General features: G+C 40.1%; 1 protein-coding gene across 7 annotated transcripts in view; it reads left to right on the top strand.

Annotated features, from left to right (window-relative positions):
* The window catches only part of LOC148852646 (phospholipase D delta-like), a 137,967-nt gene that overhangs the window by 13,976 nt on the left and 101,168 nt on the right, over positions 1 to 22,823 (top strand). For all 7 annotated transcript variants that reach the window (XM_088947009.1, XM_088947013.1, XM_088947007.1 and 4 more), the window contains exons 5-7: positions 9,401 to 9,673; positions 9,768 to 9,836; positions 10,161 to 10,308. In XM_088947009.1, the coding sequence (XP_088803135.1) occupies positions 9,401 to 9,673; positions 9,768 to 9,836; positions 10,161 to 10,308 (490 nt within the window). The remainder of the gene's footprint in view (positions 1 to 9,400; positions 9,674 to 9,767; positions 9,837 to 10,160; positions 10,309 to 22,823) is intronic.

Raw genomic sequence — 22,823 nt, 5'->3', positions numbered from 1 at the left:
TCTGTCCTTCATGTTCCTAGATTGAGCACAAATTTGTTATCTGTTAGTAGTTTGACTAAGAATTTGAACTGCTCAGTAATTTTTTCTCTTGGGCGTTGATTTTGCAGGATTTGGATTCAAAGAGGACGATTGGGAGTGGTCGTGAAGTGAATGGAATCTACCTCCTGGATGTTCCCTCTCACCAGAGTCATCATGTTAGCAGGCCAATGAGTCAGGATCTATGAGTTAGATTATGCTTTGGCATAACCGTTTGGGCCATTTGTCTTTTTCTTCTTTGAGTTCTTTGCTTCCAAAACTTTTTGAGTCTATTAGTCTGTCAAGTCTGGAGTGTGAAGGTTGTCAACTTGGAAAGCATTGTAGACATTCTTTTAAACCTAGTAATAAAAGTTCTTCTTCTTTTGATGTTATTCATTCGGATGTGTGGGGTCCTTACCATGTTCCTTCTATGGGAGGTTATCGCTATTTTCTCCTATTTGTGGATGATTTCTCTCGATACTCTTGGATTACCAGATGAAATCCCGTGATGAAGTACCATCCTTGGTGCGGCAATTTCATCAGATGATACTAACACAGTTTGGAACAAGAATAAAGGTGTTTAGATCTGACAATGCCAGGGAATAATTTGAAAGACATCTTGGCTCGTACTTGTTAGAATATGGTGTTGTCCATCAGAGCAGCTGCTCCTACAGTCCACAACAGAATGGTGTTGCAAAAAGGAAGAACAAACACATTGTTGAGACCGCAAGAAGCATGATGATCACATCTACAGCTCCAGTTCGGTTTTGGGGTGATGCAGTTCTCACAATAGTATATCTGATTAACAGGGTGCCTTCTCGTATACTTGGATTCAACACTCCATTCAGCCTTCTTTTTCCTCAGGGGGAGATGTTTCATGTTCCTCTCGAGGTGTTTGGGTGTGTCTTCTTTGCACACATCCTTGGTCGTCACCGCTCGAAGCTTGATCCCAAGGCAAAGAAGTGTGTCTTCCTTGGATATGTAGAGAATCAGAAAGGGTACCGCTGCTATGGTCCAGTCTCTTGGAACCGATATGTTACCATGGATGTCACCTTTTTTGAATCCATGTACTCCTCACAAAATCCTTCTCAGGGGAAGTGTTTTGGGGAAGTAAGTCAGCAGTCTATCCCTCTCCTAGTTCCAGTCCCTGTGTCACCTTCTGTGCTTGACCACCACCCGGTGCCACCTACGTTGCCACCTCCTTTGCGCTCTGTTTCTCAGCATTACTCACGACAAAGACTTCACAAGGCGGTTGATTCCACTACAACAAAACTCACACCACTTCCTGTCAATCCCTTGGAGACTCCAGATTCGGCTGGTATGGATTCAGGTATTCCTCTTGATCCCTCTACTATTTCAGTTCCCATTGATCCTACTAACTCTGTTACCGATAACCTTGATCTCCCTATTGCTCTTAGAAAAGGGAAGAGAAAGTGTATTGCTCATTGTATTTCATAGTACTTATCCTACAGTGGACTTTCTCCTTCCTACCGTGCTTTTCTCTCTTCTCTTGATTCAGTGTCTATACCCAAGGGTGTTAGTGAGGCTCTCTCCAAACCTGAGTGGAAGACAGCTATGCAGGAAGAGATGGAATATTTGATTAAGAATCAGACATGGGACACCGTGGACCTACCAGAAGGCAATGAAACAATTGGATGCAGATGGGTTTACACAGTAAAATATAAGGCTGATGGAAGTATAGAGAGGTACAAGGCAAGACTTGTCGCAAAAGGATACACACAGACCTATGGCATTGATTATTTATAGACCTTTGCGCCAGTTGCAAAGATGACCTTCGTTCGGATACTCCTTTCCCTTGTTGCCTCATACTCTTGGCCCTTGTTTCAACTGGATGTGAAGAATGCTTTCCTAAATGGGGATCTGCAAGAAGAAGTGTATATGGATCTTCCTGCTGGTTTCTACAATGATACTGAAAAGGGAAAGGTATGCAGGCTTAAGAAGACACTATATGGCTTGAAACAATCTCTCAGAGCATGGTTTGACAGATTCAGAAAGGCCTTGATTGATTTTGGTTACACTCGAACTCAATCCGATCACACTTTGTTTGTGAACCGCAGGGGATCTTTGGTGTCAGTCCTAATTGTTTATGTGGATGGTATTGTTGTCACTGGGAATGATCTGAGTGAGATTGATAGTTTGAAGAGGAACGTACATAAGGAATTTAAAATTAAGGATCTTGGAGAACTGAGATACTTCTTAGGCATCGAAGTTGCAAGATCGAAACATGGAATTTTTATCTCTCGAAGGAAGTATGTCTTGGACCTTCTTCAAGAGACGGGGAAGCTTGGAACAAAGGCAATTAGCACCCCTATTGATCAGAACCATAAAATCAGTGCAACAGAAGGTGAACCAGTAAAGGACATTGGGAGATATCAGAGACTTGTGGGTCGGCTGCTATACTTGTGTATGACTAGACCAGACATCTCCTATGCAGTGAGAGTAGTAAGTCAATACATGCATGCCCCACGAGTCCAGCATTGGGAGGCAGTTGACAGGATCCTTGCTTATCTGAAGGGACATCCAGGCACAGGCATATTGTTTACTGATCATGGACAGTTGAAACTAGAGGCTTATACAGATGCCAATTGGGCAGGATGCCTTGATGACAGGAGATCAACTTCAGGAGTGTGCCTAGTTGGGGGTAACCTAGTCTCATGGAAGAGTAAGAAACAAATAGTGGTGGCAAGATCAAGTGCTGAAGCCTACAGGGCCATGGCGCATGGAGTTTCAGAACTTCTTTGGATCTGTTCTCTGTTAGAAGAAATTGGTGTACAGGCAGAACAACCCATGATGCTATACTGTGATAACCAGGCAGCAATTAACATTGCCCATAACCTAGTCCAACATGATCGAACTAAGCACATTGAAGTGGATAGACATTTTATCAGAGAAAGGGTAACTTCTGGAGAAATCTGTCTTCCATACATTGCTTCTGATCTACAGCTCGCTGATGTTCTCACAAAGGGTTTGCAAAGAACAAGCTGGAGCATGATCTACGCAAGTTGGGAATGTGTGACATTTACTCCCAACTTGAGAGGGAGTGTTGAGTGGGCCGGTTTGTTTTGTTGAGTGGCCCGTTTTTTCTTTAGTTTGTTTTTATTTAATTAGGAAGTTGTTGGGCCTTCGGCCCATTAGTTTTTTATTTTTTAAAATTGTGACTATTCAGTTTTAGTAGCCGCCCTACTGAGGGCATCCTTGTAATATCTCATCTTTAAGTTAAATATAAATATAATGAAGGGCTGGCGGATAGGGTTAACTTTCTCATAACTCTAGTTGACCTCCTACTCTTTTCTTCTTCTCCTTCCTTCTCTACTGCTGAAATCTTCACCTTCCCCCTCTTTCTCTCACAAGAAGCTTGACTGAATCAGCAAATAGTGATTTCTACTGGCAGGATCAGTTATATATAGGAAATCAACAATTGGTTATTGCACATTCTTGCCAAGGAATTTGGTTTCTTGGAGGAGTAAGAAGCAGAGTGTGGTGTTTAGGAGTAGTGTTGAGGCTGAGTACAGAGCCATGGCCCACACTACGTGCAAGTTGGTGTGGCTAAAATAGTTTCTACAAGAAATAAATGTCAGCTAAAACTCCCATTAAGTTGTTTTGTGACAACTAGACATTCATTCATATCTCCTCCAATCCAGTGTATCATGAAAGGACTAAACACATAGAGGTGGATTGTCACTTTGTAAGAGAGAAGGTGGTTAGTGGAGAAATCATTACCCCATAAGTTGTTTTGTGACAACTAGACATTCATTCATATATCCTCCAATCCAGTGTATCATGAAAGGACTAAACACATAGAGGTGGATTGTCACTTTGTAGGAGAGAAGGTGGTTAGTGGAGAAATCATTACCCCATATGTGAAGTTTGAAGATCAACTAGCCGACTTATTCACTAAATGTTTAAATGGTGCATGAATAAAGTATATCTATAACAAGTTGGAGCTTTTATGACATATATGCTCCAACTTGAGGGGGAGTGTTAAATTTTAGTGTTCGTGTAGGGTCTTTTTGGTCTTTTTCCTTCTATTGTTTATGGTTCTTATTATTTGGTTGGCAGTCGGGTCTCTCAACTGAAACTGCCTTTGCCCTATTCCTTTCGTATTCTTCTTTTTCTCTACACTGTTTCTACTATGTATCCTCAGATATTTGTTTAATTTACAAAATACAGGTCTAATCCACATACTTTTGTACCTATTGTAAACAATTGGGTCATATTATTGTTGAATTCCCCACTTGGCCCTGTAAGAAGGGACAACCTAAGGCCTATTATGTTGTGGCTGAATCACCTGATGTCTCATCTTCTTCCACTTCAGCTCCCAAGTTAGATTCTTTTAGCTCTCTTACTGAAGATAGGATTCACCAATTGATGTCATCAACTATTTCCTTACTTTTTTATCTATTGTTCTGTTTGGTATGTTTACTTATTTTTGTTCTTCTCCATCACATATGTGGACCATTGATTTTTGAGCTTCAAACCACATGATTGGTGATTCCTTTGGTCAGTCTCCTAAACCATGTTCCTTTGATAATGACATTGTTACTACTAATGGTGAATCTCTTCCTATTTGTAGTTGTGATGACCTTTTTTTATCTAGTTCCAAGTCATCCTCTTTTCATCTTCCCAAAACTATTTTTGTTCTGAAATTTACTTCCAACTTGATCTTTGTTGTCCAACTTCTTGATGATGGTAACACTGTTTTCTTCTCTCATGATGATTGTTTTATTTAGGACCAGCGTACTGCCAGCTAAAGGGGAAGGTTCATAGGATTGGAAGACTGTTTGCTCCAGGACAAGAGTTTTACTCTGGCTTCTTGTTTGATTTCTTCTATTTCTAGTTTATCTTCTAATTTTTGTAACAATGTGTGGCATTTGTAGCATAGACGATTAGGCCACACTCTTTACCTATTAATGTTTCTTCATTTAAGAATGTTGATAAATCTTGTTTGACGTGTTACTTCAGTGAAAGCCATGTTTTGCCTTTTCCATTTTCTTATGAGCATGCATCTGTTCCCTTTCATATTATATACATCCATAGTGATATTTGGTCATCACCTGTTATTTCTCACTTGGGTTTTGTGTTGTTTATTGATGATTGCACATGATATACATGGGCGTACTTCCTTCGAAGAAATCTGAAGTATTTCCCACATTTAAGAACTTTCATGCTATGGTCTTAAATTGGTTTAATAGCACCATAAATATCTTGTGATCTGATTTAAGGGGAGAGTATTTTGATGAAGAACATGGTGAATTTCAAACCTATCTTTAATAGCATTGCATTTTGTCCTAGAGATCTTGCACAAACACCCCTCAACAAAATGGGGTGGCTGAGTGCAAGAACTGTCAGATTGCTAGTACAGTTAGAGCCCTTCTACAGGATACCTATGTCCCTATTACCTTCTTAGTGGAGGTGAACAACATATCTGTGTATCTTGTTAATCTGCTTCCCTCTTTTGCTTTTGGAAATTCATCTCCATTTGAGGCCCTTTTTCATTGTTCATCCAACTTGTCCATGCTTCATGTATTCGATTATGTTTGCCTTGTTAACCTTCCTCCTCATTGAGTGCATTTAACTGATTGCACAATCATCTCTGTGCTCATTCTTGGGCTACAACTTTGAACACAAGGGATTTGTCTATTGTGATCCCAAAGTCCTTCATCTTCACATATCTTGTATTGTCATTTTTCTTGAAAATATCTATTTCTTTGAGCATGTTGTTAAGTTACCTGCAACATCCATTTCTGTTTTGCATAATTTTGGTTCTGCAGGTGATCATCCTTCTCTTAGTCCTCAATAGTTGTAGGTTTATTATAGGAAGCATCCAGTTTGTTCAACTCCTATGCTCCCTCCATCTTCAGTACCAGAGCCTGAGTATCTTACTTGTATTGTAAGTTCTCCTCATTCTGTTGACTTACCTAATTCTGCCCTTATGGCGTTCCACTTGTATTTCATGTCCTAACCGTTATGGCTTCTCTCCCAACCATAGCTCCTTTTTTGTTGTGCTGTCCTCTACAGATATTCCAAAGTCTTATTTCTAGGCCATGGTTGTTAAGCATTGGAAAGATGCTATGGATGCAGAAATTCAAGCCCTTCAAGAAAATGATATTTGGGATCTTGTCTCTCATCCTCCAGATGCCTCCATCCTTGGAAGTAGGTGGGTTTATTCTATGAAACTCGAATATGACGGCACCTTGAGTAGATACAAAGCCCATTTGGTTGCACAAGGGTACAAGCAAGAGTATGTCATTGATTATGATGAAACCTTTGCTTTTGTGGCCAAGATGACCACAGTTCGTTTACTCTTGGCTATCACTGCTATTAAATAGTGGACTGTACATCAAATGGATTTTAAAAATGCCTTCCTTTATGGACACTTACAGGGCCTCTCCCTGGGTATTGCGACGATACCAACTTGGTTTAAAAAGTAAAAAAAAAAACACTTCATGGGCTTAGACAAGCTCTTCAGGCTTGGTTTGAATGTTTCCGCTCAGTTGTTTTATATGTTGGATTTCAGCAGAGTTCCTTCGATTATTCTCTCTTTATCCGTAAGTGGGCCCAATGGTTAACATTTATTTTAGTGTATGTTGATATCTTGATCACCGGGGATGATGTGGATAGGATTGATATACTGAAACTTTTGCTTAGTCACACCTTCATAATGAAAGATCCTGGTCCAGTTACTTATTTTTTGGGTCTAGAAATTAAGAACTCTCCTCAAGGGAACTTTTCCAACCAGCAAAAGTATGCTTCTGATTCTAACCTTGTGCAGATGGCCTGTCTTATAGACTCTAAGTGGGCTAACGCTCCTTTGGAGCTCAATCTGATGTTAATCAAGGATGGTGGTGAATTGCTCCTTGATATCACTCTATATTGGCAACTTGTGGGCAGTCTAATCTACCGAACTATGACTTGACCAGATATTTCTTTTGTTGTTCAGCTTGTCATCTAGTTTGGCTCTACTCCCAACAGCCCCATTTTTTAGTTGTTCTTTGGATCATTCACAATTTCTGGGGGACTATCTTATGGTTTGTTTTTCCCATTCTCATTTTCTACTTTCCTTAGAGCTTATAGTAATTTTGATTAGGTTAGATGTCTTGACACGCCGCTCCACTCCCAGATGATGTATAATTTCTTGTTGATTCTCTCATCTCCTGGAAATGCAAGAGACAATAGATTGTATCCAAGTCATCCACTGAAGCAGAGTATCGTGCAATGCCCTTTGTATGTAGTGAAATTGTTTGGCTCAAAGGTTTTCTCCGAGATATGGACATTGATCATTCTTCCTCCATCCCTCTTTTTGCTGACAATATGAATGCCATCAAGATAGCTTCCAATCGAACATCTCTATGTCTCTCCGATTTCTTCTCCGCCTAACTTGGCTTTAAGTTAACATGAGGAACCATAATCAGTCAAGTTTTCTAAACTAGGTTGTAGATGGTTTCTTCCCTCACACAAAGTAATCAGAGTCCAAATGAAGTAAGCAACCATAACCGTCCAAGTTTTATGGACAAGGCTATAGATGGTTGTCTCCTTACATGTAAAATAGTGATTTTATGGGTTAAGATGGAGTAAGGACCATAATCATCCAAGTTTTAAAGACAAGTCTGTACATGGTTATCTCCCTGCATGTTTTTCAGTATGAGATAAGGAAGAAAAGAAAGAAAAAATAAGGGAAGAAAGAAAGGGATGAGAGGAATATAAGGAATCTGGTCCTCCATCTCATGTGGGAAGGACAAGGAATATCATAGTGAAGAGGTGTGGGAGGAAAACAATATTCCCTACCTTCCTGTTCTTTTTTTTTTATTTTATTTTCTTGACACCAATCTTCTTCTCTTTTCTCTTCTCACTTGCTTTTTAGTGCTGAAAATCCTGTAGACAAATTGGTATTAGCCAATAAAATGGCATTAGCCCCCTCTTCTACAAGGAGTGGGGTTGTTATGGGCCCGCGAATAGGATCTCGTCACGGGTCGGTCCACGGGGAAAACCCTCTGTTTTCCCTTGTTCCTCCCTGCTTTTGATGGACCTATCTAGGCGCCCTAATGGTGATTTGTTCAAGAGATCACCTAACTCTCCTTTACTCTCTTTCTTGAGTGAATATTCGATATACTCATTCAATAACGGTGTCTCCTTAAATAGGAGATTACAAGAGTCCTAATCTTAGGGAGTCTCCTTGCTGAATAGGGAGACTTCCAATTCTATCTTTTTAATGATAAGATAAGCTAATCCTAATCTGATAATAAGATAAACTAATCCTAATCTGATAACAAGATAAACTAATCCTAATCTGATAATAAGATAAACTAATCCTAATCTGATAACTTACTAACAAGATAAGATAAGAGCAATAGAATAAGATAAGAACAAGCAAGATGATCTAATCTAATCTGGTGGTGGGTCAGGTTCCTGTTGCTGCCGGCGGCGATGGTACGTCTTTCCGAGGAATGCGTCCATAACAGGGGTTTTATGGAGGAGAGAGGTGGTTAGGTAACTCCCCACCCTTTTCTTCTTAGGGTGCCAAGTATTACTCCCACTTAAAATGGTTAGAGGAGGGAAAATAACCCCCTCTTCCTAGGGTGACGTTTCACCCCACTTAAGTGGTTAGAGGCATGTGTCACCCCACTTAAAGTGGTTAGAGGAGGGAAAAGAATCTTCTCTCCCTAGGGTGACACGTGTCACCTCACCTGAAGTGGTTAGAGGAGAGAAAATAACTCCCTCTTCTTAGGGTGACATGTGTTGCCCCACTTAAAGTGGTTAGAAGAGGAAAAATAATCTTCTCTCCCTAGGGTGACATGTGTCACCCCACTTGAAGTGGCTAGAGGAGGGAGAATGGCCCTCTTGTTATGATAGGACAAGTGGCATCCCTTTACAAATAAATGAAACACCTCACTAGATTATTAATTGATATAAGTTTATTTTTTTAGAACTTGTTGTCCCATTAAATGGGCTCTACTTTAGGCCCATTAAATGCTTACTGCATCATAAATAAGGCCTAATTAACTTAAGGCCTGCTGTTCACTAAAATGGACTGTAGGTGCCTTTCTTTCCTAAATCATTTCAGCCCACCGATAGGATTGACTGGGCTTAAAAGATCAATCTGGAAAGAACCCCCCCCCCCCCCTTCCCCCTTTAATCTGTGATTGGGAGTACCTTAATAACCTACTCCCAGTCCAGAAAAATTAAGGACTTAACAATAAATGATCAAAATTTTCTTTTCAACTTTTATTTCTCATTGTTGTCTTGCATTTGGGCTTATTCTTTTTATCATGTTTTCCTTATCTTAGTCAGTGTATTATTTTCCCTTTGTATCATTAAATGTGTACATTCTTCAAGATCTTAAATTTTGACAGTGCCATTTATGTAGTCTCGTGCACGGGGGCCAAGACAACCATGGCATGATTTACACTGTAAAGTTGAAGGTCCTGCTGCATATGATATAATGACAAATTTTGAACAAAGATGGAGAAAAGTTGCAAAATGGAGAGATTTCAAAATTAGAAATGTTACCAATTGGCATGAGGATGCCTTAATAAAACTGGATCGCATTTCATGGATACTTACTCCAACTGTTGGTGCTGATGGTGATCATTCTATACATGCGGCAACTGAAGATGATCCTGAGAATTGGCATGTGCAGGTTCGAAAAAGGATATTTCTGTAAAAATCTTGAACTATTTTCTACTTAAATTCCACAAGTGAATTATCATTGATTTCTTACTTCCGTTTATTAGGTATTTCGATCTATTGATTCAGGATCAGTTAGGGGATTTCCTAAACTTGTTCAAGAAGCTGAGGCACAGGTATACTCTTGGGCTTGGTCTATTCAATGGCTACTACTGCTTTTTGGAGTTGAATATTTACTTTGAATTCCCTCTCTTTTCTTGGATACCATTGGACTTGGCCTATTCAGTGGCTACTAGCCTACTTTTGCTCCTTGGAGTTCAATATTTTCTTTTTATTTTATGTTCTCCTCAATCAGGTGCATGTCCATTTAGTTTATATATTAGGTGTATTTCCATCCATGAAGGTACTTTGTTATTAGCTATTAGGTTTATCATTTATGATCAATCAACCTGCATTTGGTGAATTCATTGGATATATTTTGGTTTACCTTTGTTTTTCAGAATCTTATATGTGGGAAAAACTTGAAAATAGACAAGAGCATACATGTTGCATACGTCAAAGCTATAAGATCAGCACAACACTTCATATATATTGAGAACCAGTATTTCATTGGATCTTCCTTTTACTGGCCATCATACAAAGATGCAGGTTTGTATTATGTCAAGATGTTATGTGTGTTGCATTTTGCATCATTTGTTTTCCTAGGGGATTAAAGGGAGTTTTTCATCACATTGTTTCTAAATTTAATGTTTAAACAAAGTGTTGTCCATCCAAAGTTGTACCGTTGTTTATTTTTCTTGCAAACAATTTTTAAGATGAATTTCTTCACATTGCTCATTTCTTCATTTGAAATGTTACGGAACTTTCAAATACCTCTTGATCTTGCACTGACATTATCACACTTGTCAGCTGAGATTTTTCCACTGTACCAAGTAATTGCCCCTAAAAATGTATGGATGAATGCTCATTTAAGAATCAAAAACCTCAACAAACAACCATGTATATCAATTGAGATAGAACCCAGCTACTTAAATAAGTATACTTATTACCCAATGCATTTAATTGCAAACTTACAAGAATTTCATTGGAAAGAAATTTTCTACAACTTTGTCCAAATTTAATAAAGTTTTTTAATATTTGTAAAATTTTAACTATTGTAATTGTACTTTTTATGATGCAGTTGTAATATGTTCATTTCATCTTGCATTATATTCAGTCTAATAAAATATGGATTGGGCGCTGCTTCTCTCACTTTTGCCTTCATTCTTTTTGTCTCTTCTCCTCTACTTTTCACTTTTTCCTACAATTTCAGGGTAATTATCATGGTATCAAAGTAGGAGAACGAATAGATCCATCTTTCTTATTCTAATTTTTTCTATTCCTCTCTTGTTTGTGGAACTGAAGAGAAGTGATTGGTCTGTATTTTCTTGTTGGACTGATTAATGATAACGTCTTTCTTCCTCTTTTATTTTTTCCTTGGTTGAAAAAAAACTAGGTGATGTAGCGTATTTTTGGATTTTTTTTTTTAAATATGATTCTCAGCTGAAGGTTTATACTTAGATTTATTTGGAATTAGAGGTTGTGGGAGGCGTCCTTGTGCTGCTGAATGTGGGTTGGTTGTGGAGTGTTTTCATTTATTGGTGGTCACTATGACTATTTTAATGTGTTTTTGATGAGCCAAAAAAAAAAAGAATAAAGAAAAAGGAAAAAATGATGTAAACATGTTTAGAACTTATTTGCTTTTTTAGTAGTATCACAAATGGTTGTTTTGGGTAAGATAAAAACTCTGTTTATTGATAAAAAAATAGCTGTTTTGGTAGAATTTGTAGTCAATTTGTCCAGGGGTATTTTTTCATTTCATAATTAGGATTCTAGTCAGGGGTAGTTGGGGGTTTGTTTAGAGTTGTGTTGATAGCTCAGTCGAACCAGGTTTAGAGATATAGAAAAGAGAAAGGGAGAAGATGAAGAAGAGAAGAAGAGAAGAAGAAGAAGAAGAGAAGAAGAAGAAGAGAAAAGAAGAAGAAGAGAACTATCGTTTTGAGAAGACAAAAAGACTCTCCTTGCTGACCATATATATATATATATTGTCAATGCAAGATACAATGTCTAATATGTCTCTACTTAAGCATGGGACATGCAATTTAACACAGTACTAAACAAACAAAGCACATCTTAACTTATGATAAAAAGATAGAAATACCCTTCCTTAGCTGACTCTAACACTCCCCCTCAAGCTGGAGGGTATATATCATATAGTCCCAGCTTGTTACTGTTAGAATGCTCGAGTCAGGGGTATTTTGGTCATTCTGGTGTATCTTATTGAAAGTGAAATGTCTATTGTATCTGAGTTTAAGTTATGTGTCCCATCTTCTATGAGGGACAAAATTGTCTTTCTTGTAACTCAAGTTTTTCATGAATAAAAGTTAAGTGGGTCGGCTAGGAGAGGTACTTTTTGTACATCCTCTCTTCTAGTCTGGCCGAACACTCTTCTCTCCTTCTTCTTCTTTCTCTTTTCTTTCTTCTTTCTTCTTCTCTACTTTGACCTAGAAACAACTAGGGTTTATTCACATGGTATCAGAGCATTAAGGTCTGGTGTTTGTTTTCTTGTTGCTGTCTTCTTCCTGGGCTCGCCGCCAGCTTCACAGTAGGTTTCATCATCCTACAACTGATCTGATTGAAGACTCGATAAAGGGCTGAAAAGGAGTTGTCGTTTTGAGGGCCTGGAGGTGAGAATGCCTCTGGCCGGTGCTGTGGTGGTCGTTGAAGTGGTATACTAGACCCTCTATTCAGTGTACGAAGAGGGCTGGTCGTATACAGGTATGGACACTGCTGTCGTGTGTTCAGAAATGGACTGTGAATGCTGATTTTTTTTTGTGTGCTTCGAAAGTTAGTTGTTGTGGTGCTGGGTGAAATTGATACACATATCAGTCATGTTTTTTTTTGTGTCTTTTCTTGCTCACATGTGTGCTGAACGAAGAGTGGTAGACTGTTGATGTCCACGACAGCAGTGGTGTGGTGTTGATTGTGTTGTGGTGGCTGACATATCTATGTTTTTAAATGCTTAAAAGTGAACCCCTAGACCTTGTGTGTAATCAGTTCTGCAGTTTGCAGAACAAGTGTTCGATGAAATGACTGAGTAATTTCAGTAGTGGTGTGGTGGTGGTAAATGGTCCTGCAGTGTGCAGTCCAAGTGTTTGATGTGTTGACTGAATGATTTCAGCTTTAGAGTGTAGTGTGTAATGTGCAATTGAAGAAAGTGGGTTGGTGGTATTGTAAGTGAGATAAGTCTTGTGACAAGTGTGAGATTGTGGTGTATATTCAGAGGAGACATAATTGAGATGACTTCAACTGTAGTTGGGAATGACAACAAAACATGCATCATGCTCTCCTCAGATTATCTAAGTGTTCAAATGACATCCATCAAGTTGAATGGTGAGAACTATGTACCATGGGCAAAATCTGTGGAGGTGTTCTTGAAGGCCAAGAGGAAAGTAAAACATGTGAGGGAGGAGAAACTTTCCTCTGATTCTCTTGGGTTCAGTGATTGGGAACAAGATGATGCACAAATAGTGACATGGCTTTGGAACAGCATGGAACCAAAGATTAGTGTGAACTTCATGTTCCTAGATACAACCAAAGAGATCTGGGATCATGCAAAAAAGTTGTACTCTGGACAAGACAATACAACTAGGTATATCAGTTATACCAAGAGTACTTCAATTTGAAGCAAGGAAGTCAAAACTTAGAAGAGTATTATGCAAGTTTGCCCGTCTTGAAGAAGTTTTTGCCCGTCTTAAGAGGACATCCATTGAGCTAGTGGAACATTCTTCCTTCTCTGATAGATCTGGTTTGGTAGTGACTAAAGGGAGTGGTCGTGGAAGTAGAAGTGGTGGTGGCAACAGTGGCCCTCCAAGCAACCGTGGTGGGCACATGTTTAACCGGGCTAGTGGCCGGACTAGAGGCCGTGAGTCAGGGGAGGCCGTGGAAAAGGAAGGGGTAATGCTCAGAGAAAATGTACACATTGTGGCTTAGAGGGGCACACAGTTAATTTCTGCTATGATTTGCGTGGTCCACCCAACACTTGGGCTAACCATGTTACATCTAAGAGTAGTAGCACAATTATTGAAAGCCAGCAAACTGCACCAACCCCCTCCACACCCACTTGTGCTTCCGGGCAAGAAATGGTGAGTGTACCACGGGCAATATATGAGCAGTTCCTTCAAACAACTCAGCAGAACACAGCTACACTTGCCCATTCAGGTATGACTTGTTTAGCTTCCAAAGCTTCACCCTGGATCATTGATTTTGGCGCCTCGGACCATATGTCTGGGACTCCTGATGTATTTTCTTCCCTTTCTCACACCTCCACATCTCAGACAGTTACACTTGCTAATGGTTCTACATCTCCTATTTGTGGTGTTGGTGATGTTGATCTCTTCTCATTGTCTTTAGCATCTGTTCTATATGTTCCTAAGTTTCCTTTTAACCTTATGTCTGTTCGTAGATTAACCAAGTCCCTTAATTGTTCTGTAACCTTCTATCATTCTTCTTGTGTGTTTTAGGATTTCAAGACGGGGACGAAGATTGGTAGAGGGCATGAAGCCGGTGGTTTGTATTACCTTGATGGTGGTGGCCCTCCAGTGGCTTTTCAGTCGTCTCTTACTCCTCTCCAATGGCACTGCAGACTTGGTCATCCCCCTCTCAAGGCTTTGAAGCTGCTAGTTCCTTCCTTGAGTCATATTTCATCATTAAGTTGTGAGTCATGTCAGTTGGGAAAACATCATAGAGTCTCATTTAGTCCAAGAACTGATAGTCGTGTCTCAAGTCCTTTTGTTTTAGTTCATTCTGATGTATGGGGTCCAGTTAAAGTGGTGTCATACAATGGGTTTAAGTATTTTGTAATCTTTGTTGATGACTTTTCAAGAATGACATGGATCTATCTTATGAAAGACCGTAGTGAATTGTTCTCTATTTTTCAGAAATTTCATGCTGAAATACGCACTCAGTTTGGTGTTCATATGAAAATACTTCGCTCCGATAATGCCAAAGAATACATCTCCTCATCATTTCAGCAATACCTAGAACATCATGGAATAATTCGTCAAACTTCTTGTGCCTACAGCCCACAACAAAACGGTGTAGCTGAACGGAAAAATAGACATCTTCTTGAAACTACTTTGTCCTTAATGATCAATATGCATGTCTCAAAGCATTTTTGGAGTGATGCTGTTATTACATCCTGTTTTTTGATAAATCGGATGCCCATGTCAATCCTTGGAAGTCAATCCCCTTTCTCCGTGTTGTTCCCCACTTTGTCTCCCTTTCCTCTCACCTCAAGAGTCTTTGGCTGTGTTTGTTTTGTTCAGCACTTGGGGCCTGGAGTAGACAAGCTAGATGCTCGGGTTACAAAGTGTATTTTTCTTGGCTACTCAAGGACTCAGAAAGGGTACAAGTGTTATAACCCTAAGTTTCATAAATCGTTTGTGTGCTTTGATGTCACCTTCTTTGAATCAGTTCCCTTTTTCTCCAATGCCGGGGTCTCTTCTTCTCCCTCTGTGGTTCCTCTTCCTGTTCCAGTTGTGGACCCCCTTCTCGTAGTTCCCACTCCTACTGCAGATGCACATCATATTTCGGTTACTACAGAGAGGCCGCCAATTACTCAAGTGTATACTCGCAGAAGTGCTTCGGCTCCTCCTCCACTTCAGCACCCGTCAACAGATCCTGCTACTGCCCCTTCTCCCTCAGATCTTCATCTCCCTATTGCTTTGCGGAAAGGTAAACGTACTTGTACTTTTCATCCCATTTTAGACTATGTTTCCACTGCTCACCTTTCTGCTTCCCATTGCAAGTTTATATCATTACTCATCGGTTCCCATTCCCAAGACTGTACAGGAAGCCCTTGTCTCTCCAGGGTGGCGGCAAACCATGGAAGAAGAACTTTCTGCTCTACAACATAATCATACGTGGGAACTCACCACCCTTCCTCCTGGTAAGCACACTGTTGGGTGTAAATGGGTCTATACAGTGAAACATCTTCCTGATGGTAGTGTGGAACGATTGAAGGCACGGTTAGTGGCCAAGGGCTATTCTCAGTTATATGGTGTGGACTATATGGAGACATTCTCTCCTGTGGCTAAAATTGGTTCAGTTCGGGTGTTGATCTCATTGGCTACTATGTATGATTGGCCTCTCCTACAACTTGACATAAAAAATGCCTTCCTACATGGTGATCTTGTTGAGGAGGTGTATATGGAGCAACCACCAGGGTTTGTTGCTCAGGGGGAGGCTAGTAAGGTGTGCAGGCTCAAAAAGGCAATCTATGGACTGAAACAATCTCCTCGTGCATGGTTTGACAGGTTCAATGAAGTGGTGAAGGCCTTTGGGATGAAACAGTGTCAGGTTGATCATTCCGTGTTTAGCTATAACTCGGAAGATGGAAACATCTTGTTAGTCGTGTATGTGGATGATATTGTCATAACTGGAAGTGACAACAGTGGAATTGACAGGCTGAAAAAATTCTTATAGGACCACTTCAATACGAAAGATCTGGAGAAGCTAAAGTATTTCTTAGGAATAGAAGTTGCGAGGTCAAAACAGGGGATCAACCTATGTCAGAGGAAATATGTTCTTGATCTACTTGAAGAAATAGGGTTGTTAGGTGCTAAACCAGCAGAGACTCCTATGGAACTCATTGCCAAGTTAAGTGTGGATGCAGGTGAAGAGTTTGATGATCCTGGAAGATACAGAAGGTTGGTGGGAAAGTTGAACTATCTGACCATTACCCGACCAGATATATCATTTGTTGTGAGTGTGGTGAGTCAGTTTATGCATCATCCCTGTGTTCCTCACTGGGAAGCTGTTCTGAGAATTGTTAGGTACCAAAAGGGTGCTCCAGGTTGTGGTTTGTTATACCAAAAAGGAGGACCTATTGAGATAGTAGGGTACATAGATGTTGATTGGGCTGGCTCTATATCAGATAGGAGGTCAACCACAGGGTATTGTACCTTCCTGGGTGGCAATCTTGTAACTTGGAAGAGCAAGAAGCAAACAGTGGTGGCAAGAAATAGTATGGAAGCAGAGTACAGGGCTATGGCCCATACCACATGTGAACTAGTATGGCTGAAGAACCTACTACAGGAGATGAGTTTCTCAATTGACAAACCCATGAAACTATACTGTGATAACCAAGCTGCTGTTCACATCCCATCCAATCCTGTCTTCCATGAAAGAACTAAACATATTGAGGTGGATTGTCACTTTGTGAGAGAGAAAGTGATAAGTGGGGTAATAACTACATCTCATCTGAGCTCAGGAAATCAGTGGGTAGATATCTTCACAAAAAGATTGTCTTGGGGAAGAATAGATTACATTTGTAACAAGCTGGGACTATATGATATATACTCTCCAGCTTGAGGGGGAGTGTTAGAATGCTCGAGTCAGGGGTATTTTGGTCATTCTAGTGTATCTTATTGAAAGTGAAATGTCTATTGTATCTGAGTTTAAGTTATATGTCCCATCTTCTATGAGGGACAAAATTGTCTTTCTTGTAACTCAAGTTTTTCATGAATAAAAGTTAAGTGGGTCAGCCAGGAGAGGTACTTTTTGTGCATCCTCTCTTCTAGTCTGGCCGAACACTCTTCTCCTATCCTTCTTCTTCTTTCTCTTTTCTTTCTTCTTTCTTCTTCTCTACTTTGACCTAGAAACAACTAGGGTTTATTCATAGTTACATATATAATTTACTCTTCTTAAATTCAACCCTTTTGTAAACAAGTCTGCCCACTGACCACCTGTTCTCACATGCTCTGCACTTATGACGCCAGTAAGGACTTTTTCCCTTACAAAATGGCAATCTGCCTCTATTGTTTAGTCCTCTTATGATAAACTAGATTGGATGAGATGTGAATTGCAGCTTGGTTGTCATAGTACAGTTTCATGGGTTTTCTTATTGAGAACTCGACTTCCTGCAAAATATTTTTCAACCGCACTAGGTCACATGTGGTGTATGCCATGGCCCTATATTCTTCTTGTAACTTATTTATTGGTTTGCTATTAGTATGCTGTCAGCCTAGTCAACCTAGGTGCTGTCAGCTAGTTCCTTTTTTTCTTTTTTGTTATTTGTTCATTATTATGAATTGCCACCAGGGGCATTCTTGTAATTACTGATCTTATTATGTTAAGAGAATATAAATAACAAGCTGGTAGCCGGCCAGCTCTTGTCTTTGGTTCTCAATCGAACCTCTCTCTCTTCTCTTCTCCTCTCTCTTCTCTTCTCTCTCTCTCTCTCTCTCAGGAAAGAACACATGGTATCAGAGCAATGATTTTGGGGCTCGAATTTTTTTTTCTCATCTGAATCTCAGTCCTTTTTTTTCTTTCTCTTGATTTCTTGGATGTGGAAGACCAAGAATTCTAATCGGATTGATCAAAGTTCTTGCGGCTGTTGTTCGTTGGGTTCTTCCTTGGTCGTAACACCAAGGAAACCATAATAGAGGAGAGGCGATGCTGGAATGACCCTCCTCTCTTAGTTCGCTGCTATGGAAATTATTTTCTGAATTTTCCGTTGCTGTGAAAAATATTTTTTGGGTTCTTTTTCTTGATCTCTTGCACCTTCATACAAGTGCTGGACAGGGGTATGTGCCCCATTTTTTCTCTGTGGGCTATGTTGTGAAGAGCTGTGAAGGCCATGGTTTTGAGGTTTACATCTCCATGCTGGACAGGGGTATGTGTTTCTTTTTTTTTTAATCATGTGGGGCTATTCTAAGGGCCGACCTATTGCTGGACTGTTTCAGCAATATTTTTTCTCTTTCCGGAAGTGAAAATTCTTGGGAGTTTAGCGTTCTGTTTGCGTGGGATCTGGTTTGGTATATTTGTGACCCTTTTTTCTCAATGACAAATTATGATTCAGCATCATCTGGAGTTACACCAACTCGTAGTACAATTGGTATGGGGGGGGGTGAAAACATGATGTTTCCCATGCCAATTACCCTTTTAAATGGCCTGAACTACCTGGAGTGGGCTAAAAGTGTGAAACTTTATGTAACAACAGGGGAAAAGCTGGTTACATAAATGGCTGAGTGAAAGAACCCAAATGTGAGACAACTGAACATGATAGGTGGGATCAAGAAAACAATATGGTGATGTCTTGGTTCCTTGCAGCCATGGAACCCGAGGTGAAAAAAGAATTTTATGTGGGCAGACATCGCTAGTGACATTTGGGAACAGGCCAAAACCACCTATTCTGAGCAAAGGCATTATGCCAAAATTTACCAGTTGCAAGCTAAATCCTCAACCTGTAAACAGGGAAATCGTAGTTTGTTTGCCTATTATTCAGCCCTTACTTCCGTATGGAAAGAATTGGATCACTATTAGGCTATACAATGGAAATATGATGATGATAAGGCCCATAAGAAGCTGGTTTCTCAGCAGCGGGTGTTTGCTTTCTTATTGGGACCAAACCCTACTTATGAATCCTTGAGAGTTCAGATCTTACGAAGCAAAGAGTTGCCTTCGGTTTAAGAGGTATATGCCCTTAAAGTAGGCGGAGTGTGATGGTTACAATTGAGGGGAGCAATTGGTAGCTTTGGCTGCAATGGGTAATAACAATATGGGGAAAAAAAGTGACTCCAAGAAGGCTGATGATAAAGACAAGTTTTGTACCCACTGTCGGCGCTCACGACATACACGTGACACATGTTGGGAAATTCACGGGAAGCCTAAGTGGGCAGTGAAGAACCAAGAACAGGGTAATGTGCAAGGTCAGAACAAGCCGAATACAACACACAATGCAGCACATGTGGCAACCCAAGATACTCAGGTTGTTGGTACTACTCGGAACCACTTTACTAGTTCTGACCCCAAGGAAGATATTGTGAGTTCCTTCAGAGATCACTAGTCATATGGTAGGGCTTTGCAACAGATGGATAGTTCAGTTACTGGTACTCCTACTTCATTTGCATCTAGATCAGGTAATGCGGCTTTTGCATTCCATGTCACCACTACCACTGATTCCCCTTGGATCATTGACTCAGGGGCCTCTAACCACATGATCGGTAAGCCAAATTTATTTCAGACTTATAGCCTTTTGTCAGGAAGGGATTAAGTGAGGCTTGTAGATGGATCATTCTCCTCCATTGTAGGCCATGGATCAATATCCCTTCCCCATGGCCTTAACCTAAATAGTGTGTTGCATGTTCCTCAACTTCCTATAAATTTGCTTTCAATCAATAGCATGGCAAACTCTTTAAACTGTAGTGTACCCTTTTTTCCTGGTTCATGAGTTTTTCAGGATCTAACTTCTGAGAGGACGATTGGTAGAGGAAGCCTAATGGATGGTCTCTATATTCTCAACAACAAAGTTGGACTCTCGGTGTCGTCCTCGGAGTCATATAATCAGTCAAATAAGAGAAATGTTTTTGTGGCATAGTCGGTTAGGTCATGTTTCTTTTGAAATAGTGAAGTCTTTGTTTCCATTTTTATATAAGTCTTGTTCAGTGTCCGATTTTCAATGTCAAACATGTCAGTTGAACAAACAATGTAAAACAACCTTTTGTTCAATAAATAAAAGATCCAGTTTTCCTTTTCATATTGTGTATTCTGATGTATGGGGGCCTACTACTATAATCTCTGAGGGCGGATATAAGTGCTTTATAACTTTGACCGATGATTTCTCTCGCTATACATGGGTATTCCCGATGCGTAGCAGAGATGAAGTTTCAAAGATCGTGCAAGACTTCTAGTGGATGGTGTTTACACAATTTCATGTTGAAATTCAGAACTTTCAATTAGATAATGCCAAGGAATACTTCCATGGTGAGCTTAATGAGTTCTTTGGCTCCCATGGATCCATTCATAGGAGCTCATGCGCAGGAACACTACAACAAAATGGTGTTGCCGAAGGAAAAAAAAACACCTTGAGGTAGCTTGAGAGATGATGTTACAAATGAATGTTCCAAAAAGGTTTTGGATGGATGCTATACCTGTAGTTGCTTATGTCATCAACCGAATTCTCTCCAGATTGCTGAACTACATGGCCCCTCATCAATTGTTGTTCCCTCAGTCCCTTCTATATTCCATTCCCATGTGAGTCTTTGGTTGTCGTGCTTTTGTCCATGATTTTTCTTCGTCTGGAGGAAAGTTAGACCCTCAGTCCATTCCTTGTATCTTTTTGGGGTATCCCTTCTCTCAAAAGCGGTATCGGTGCTTTGATCCCGTTAGTTATAAATTTTTTGTCTATATGGATGTGTCCTTTGAGTCTGAATCGTTCTTCCTTGCTTCTCTTCAGGGGGAGAGTAGTGTGTAAGAGGAGAAGCAGGTTCAATTCCACCAAATCTCTCTTCCTTCTATTTCAGACCTGGCCCCCTTTTGTGTCTTCCAACGTACACACTGTAGAGATAAGCAATGTGGCAGAGATGTGGAATTACCAAACACTGAGCATCCGACACCATCAAACTCCTAGGAGGTAAGTCCAAGCCCTGCTATACCTATTGACATCCTTGCTTCTACTATGGATGACCTTGACATTCCTATTGCTCAAAGAAAGGGAGTCAGGTCGTGCACTACCAAACACCCCATCGCCCAGTATGTCTCCTATGATCACATTTCCCCTTCATACCGAGCCTTCCTATCTGCAGTTGATTGCATCCCTGTACCCAAAAATGTTGTAGAAGCCTTAAAATACCCTGAGTGGACAAATGCTATAAAGGAAGAGATTAATGCCCTCCATAAAAATCAAACTTGGGAATTGGTGGATCTTCCAAGGGGGAAAGACTCAGTGGGGTGTAAGTGGGTGTTTACAGTTGAACACAAGGCAGACGAGATAGTTGAAAGGTATAAAGCAAGATTAATAGCCATAGGGTACACTCAAGTGTACGGAGTTGACTATGAAGAGGCATTTGCTCCAGTAGCTAAGATGAACTCAATTCGAGTTCTTCTATCATTAGCTTCTAATCTTGATTGGGAATTTAATCAACTAGACATTAAAAATGCCTTTTTAAATGGTGATCTAGAGGAGGAGGTGTACATGGTTCAACCCTTGGGATTTTGTGCCAAGGGAAGTGAGAATAAGGTGTGTAAGCTAAGGAAGTCTCTCTATGGTTTGAAACAATCTCCCGGGGCTTGGTTCAGTAAGTTTCATATGGCAGTTCAACAAGTAGGATTCAAGCAATGTTAGTCCGATCACACACTCTTTGTGAAGAGATGTCAGGAACAGGTTGTTGTTTTGATAGTGTATGTGGTTGATATCCTCATCACAGTAAATTGGAGTTCAGAAATACAACAGTCGTAACAATTCCTTGCATCTAAATTTGAAGTGATGGATCTAGGTCCTCTAAAGTATTTTTTGGAATTGAAGTTGCCCGCTCTAAAAGGGGTATCTTCATTTCTCAAAGGAAGTACACTCTTGATTTGTTACAAGACACAGGCAAGTTAGGTGCAAGACCAGCAGATACTCCTATGGATGTTGATCATAAATTGGGTAACTGTGATGGTGAACCTCTGAAAGATGTAAAACTGTTCCAAAGGTTAGTGGGAAAGTTAATTTATTTGTCCACGACTCGTCCAGACATTGCTTATTCAGTTGGTGTTCTGAGCCAATTCATGCACTCTCCCAAGAAACCTCATTTGGAGGCAGCAAAGAGAGTTCTTAGATACTTAAAAAAGTATCTAAGAGCAGGTCTACTATTCAGTGAGCATAATCATCTAAAGGTGGAAGTCTTTACAGATGTTGATTGGGCAGGTGCCGTGGATGACAGAAAGTCCACAAGTGGGTATTGCACATTTGTGTGAATAAACTCAGTGACTTGGAAAAGCAAGAAACAAAGTGTGGTAGCAAGGTCAAATGCTGAAGCGGAGTAAAGAGCTATGGCACATGGGGTGGCTGAAGTTCTTTGGCTAAAAACTCTTCTAGGGAAGCTTGGAGTTGCTATTCATAATCCTATTTCTCTTTATTGTGACAACAAGGCAGCCATTAACATCGCCAAAAATCCTGTCCTACATGAGAGGACCAAGCACATTGAAGTGGACAAACACTTCATAAGGGAAAAATTAGAAAAAAAGGGAGATTTGCATCCCTTATGTCAACTCCAAGGAACAACTTGCTGATGTCCTCACAAAAGGACTTCCATACTCGCGACACAATGAGTTGTGACAAGTTGGGCATGTAGGCATAT

The sequence above is a fragment of the Nelumbo lutea genome, chromosome 5 (assembly GCF_056320005.1).
Source record: "Nelumbo lutea isolate HS-2025 chromosome 5, American lotus-T2T, whole genome shotgun sequence".
Lineage (NCBI taxonomy): Eukaryota > Viridiplantae > Streptophyta > Magnoliopsida > Proteales > Nelumbonaceae > Nelumbo > Nelumbo lutea.
Note: the sequence above shows the minus strand (reverse complement) of the source record. Positions and strands in the feature narration are given on the sequence as shown.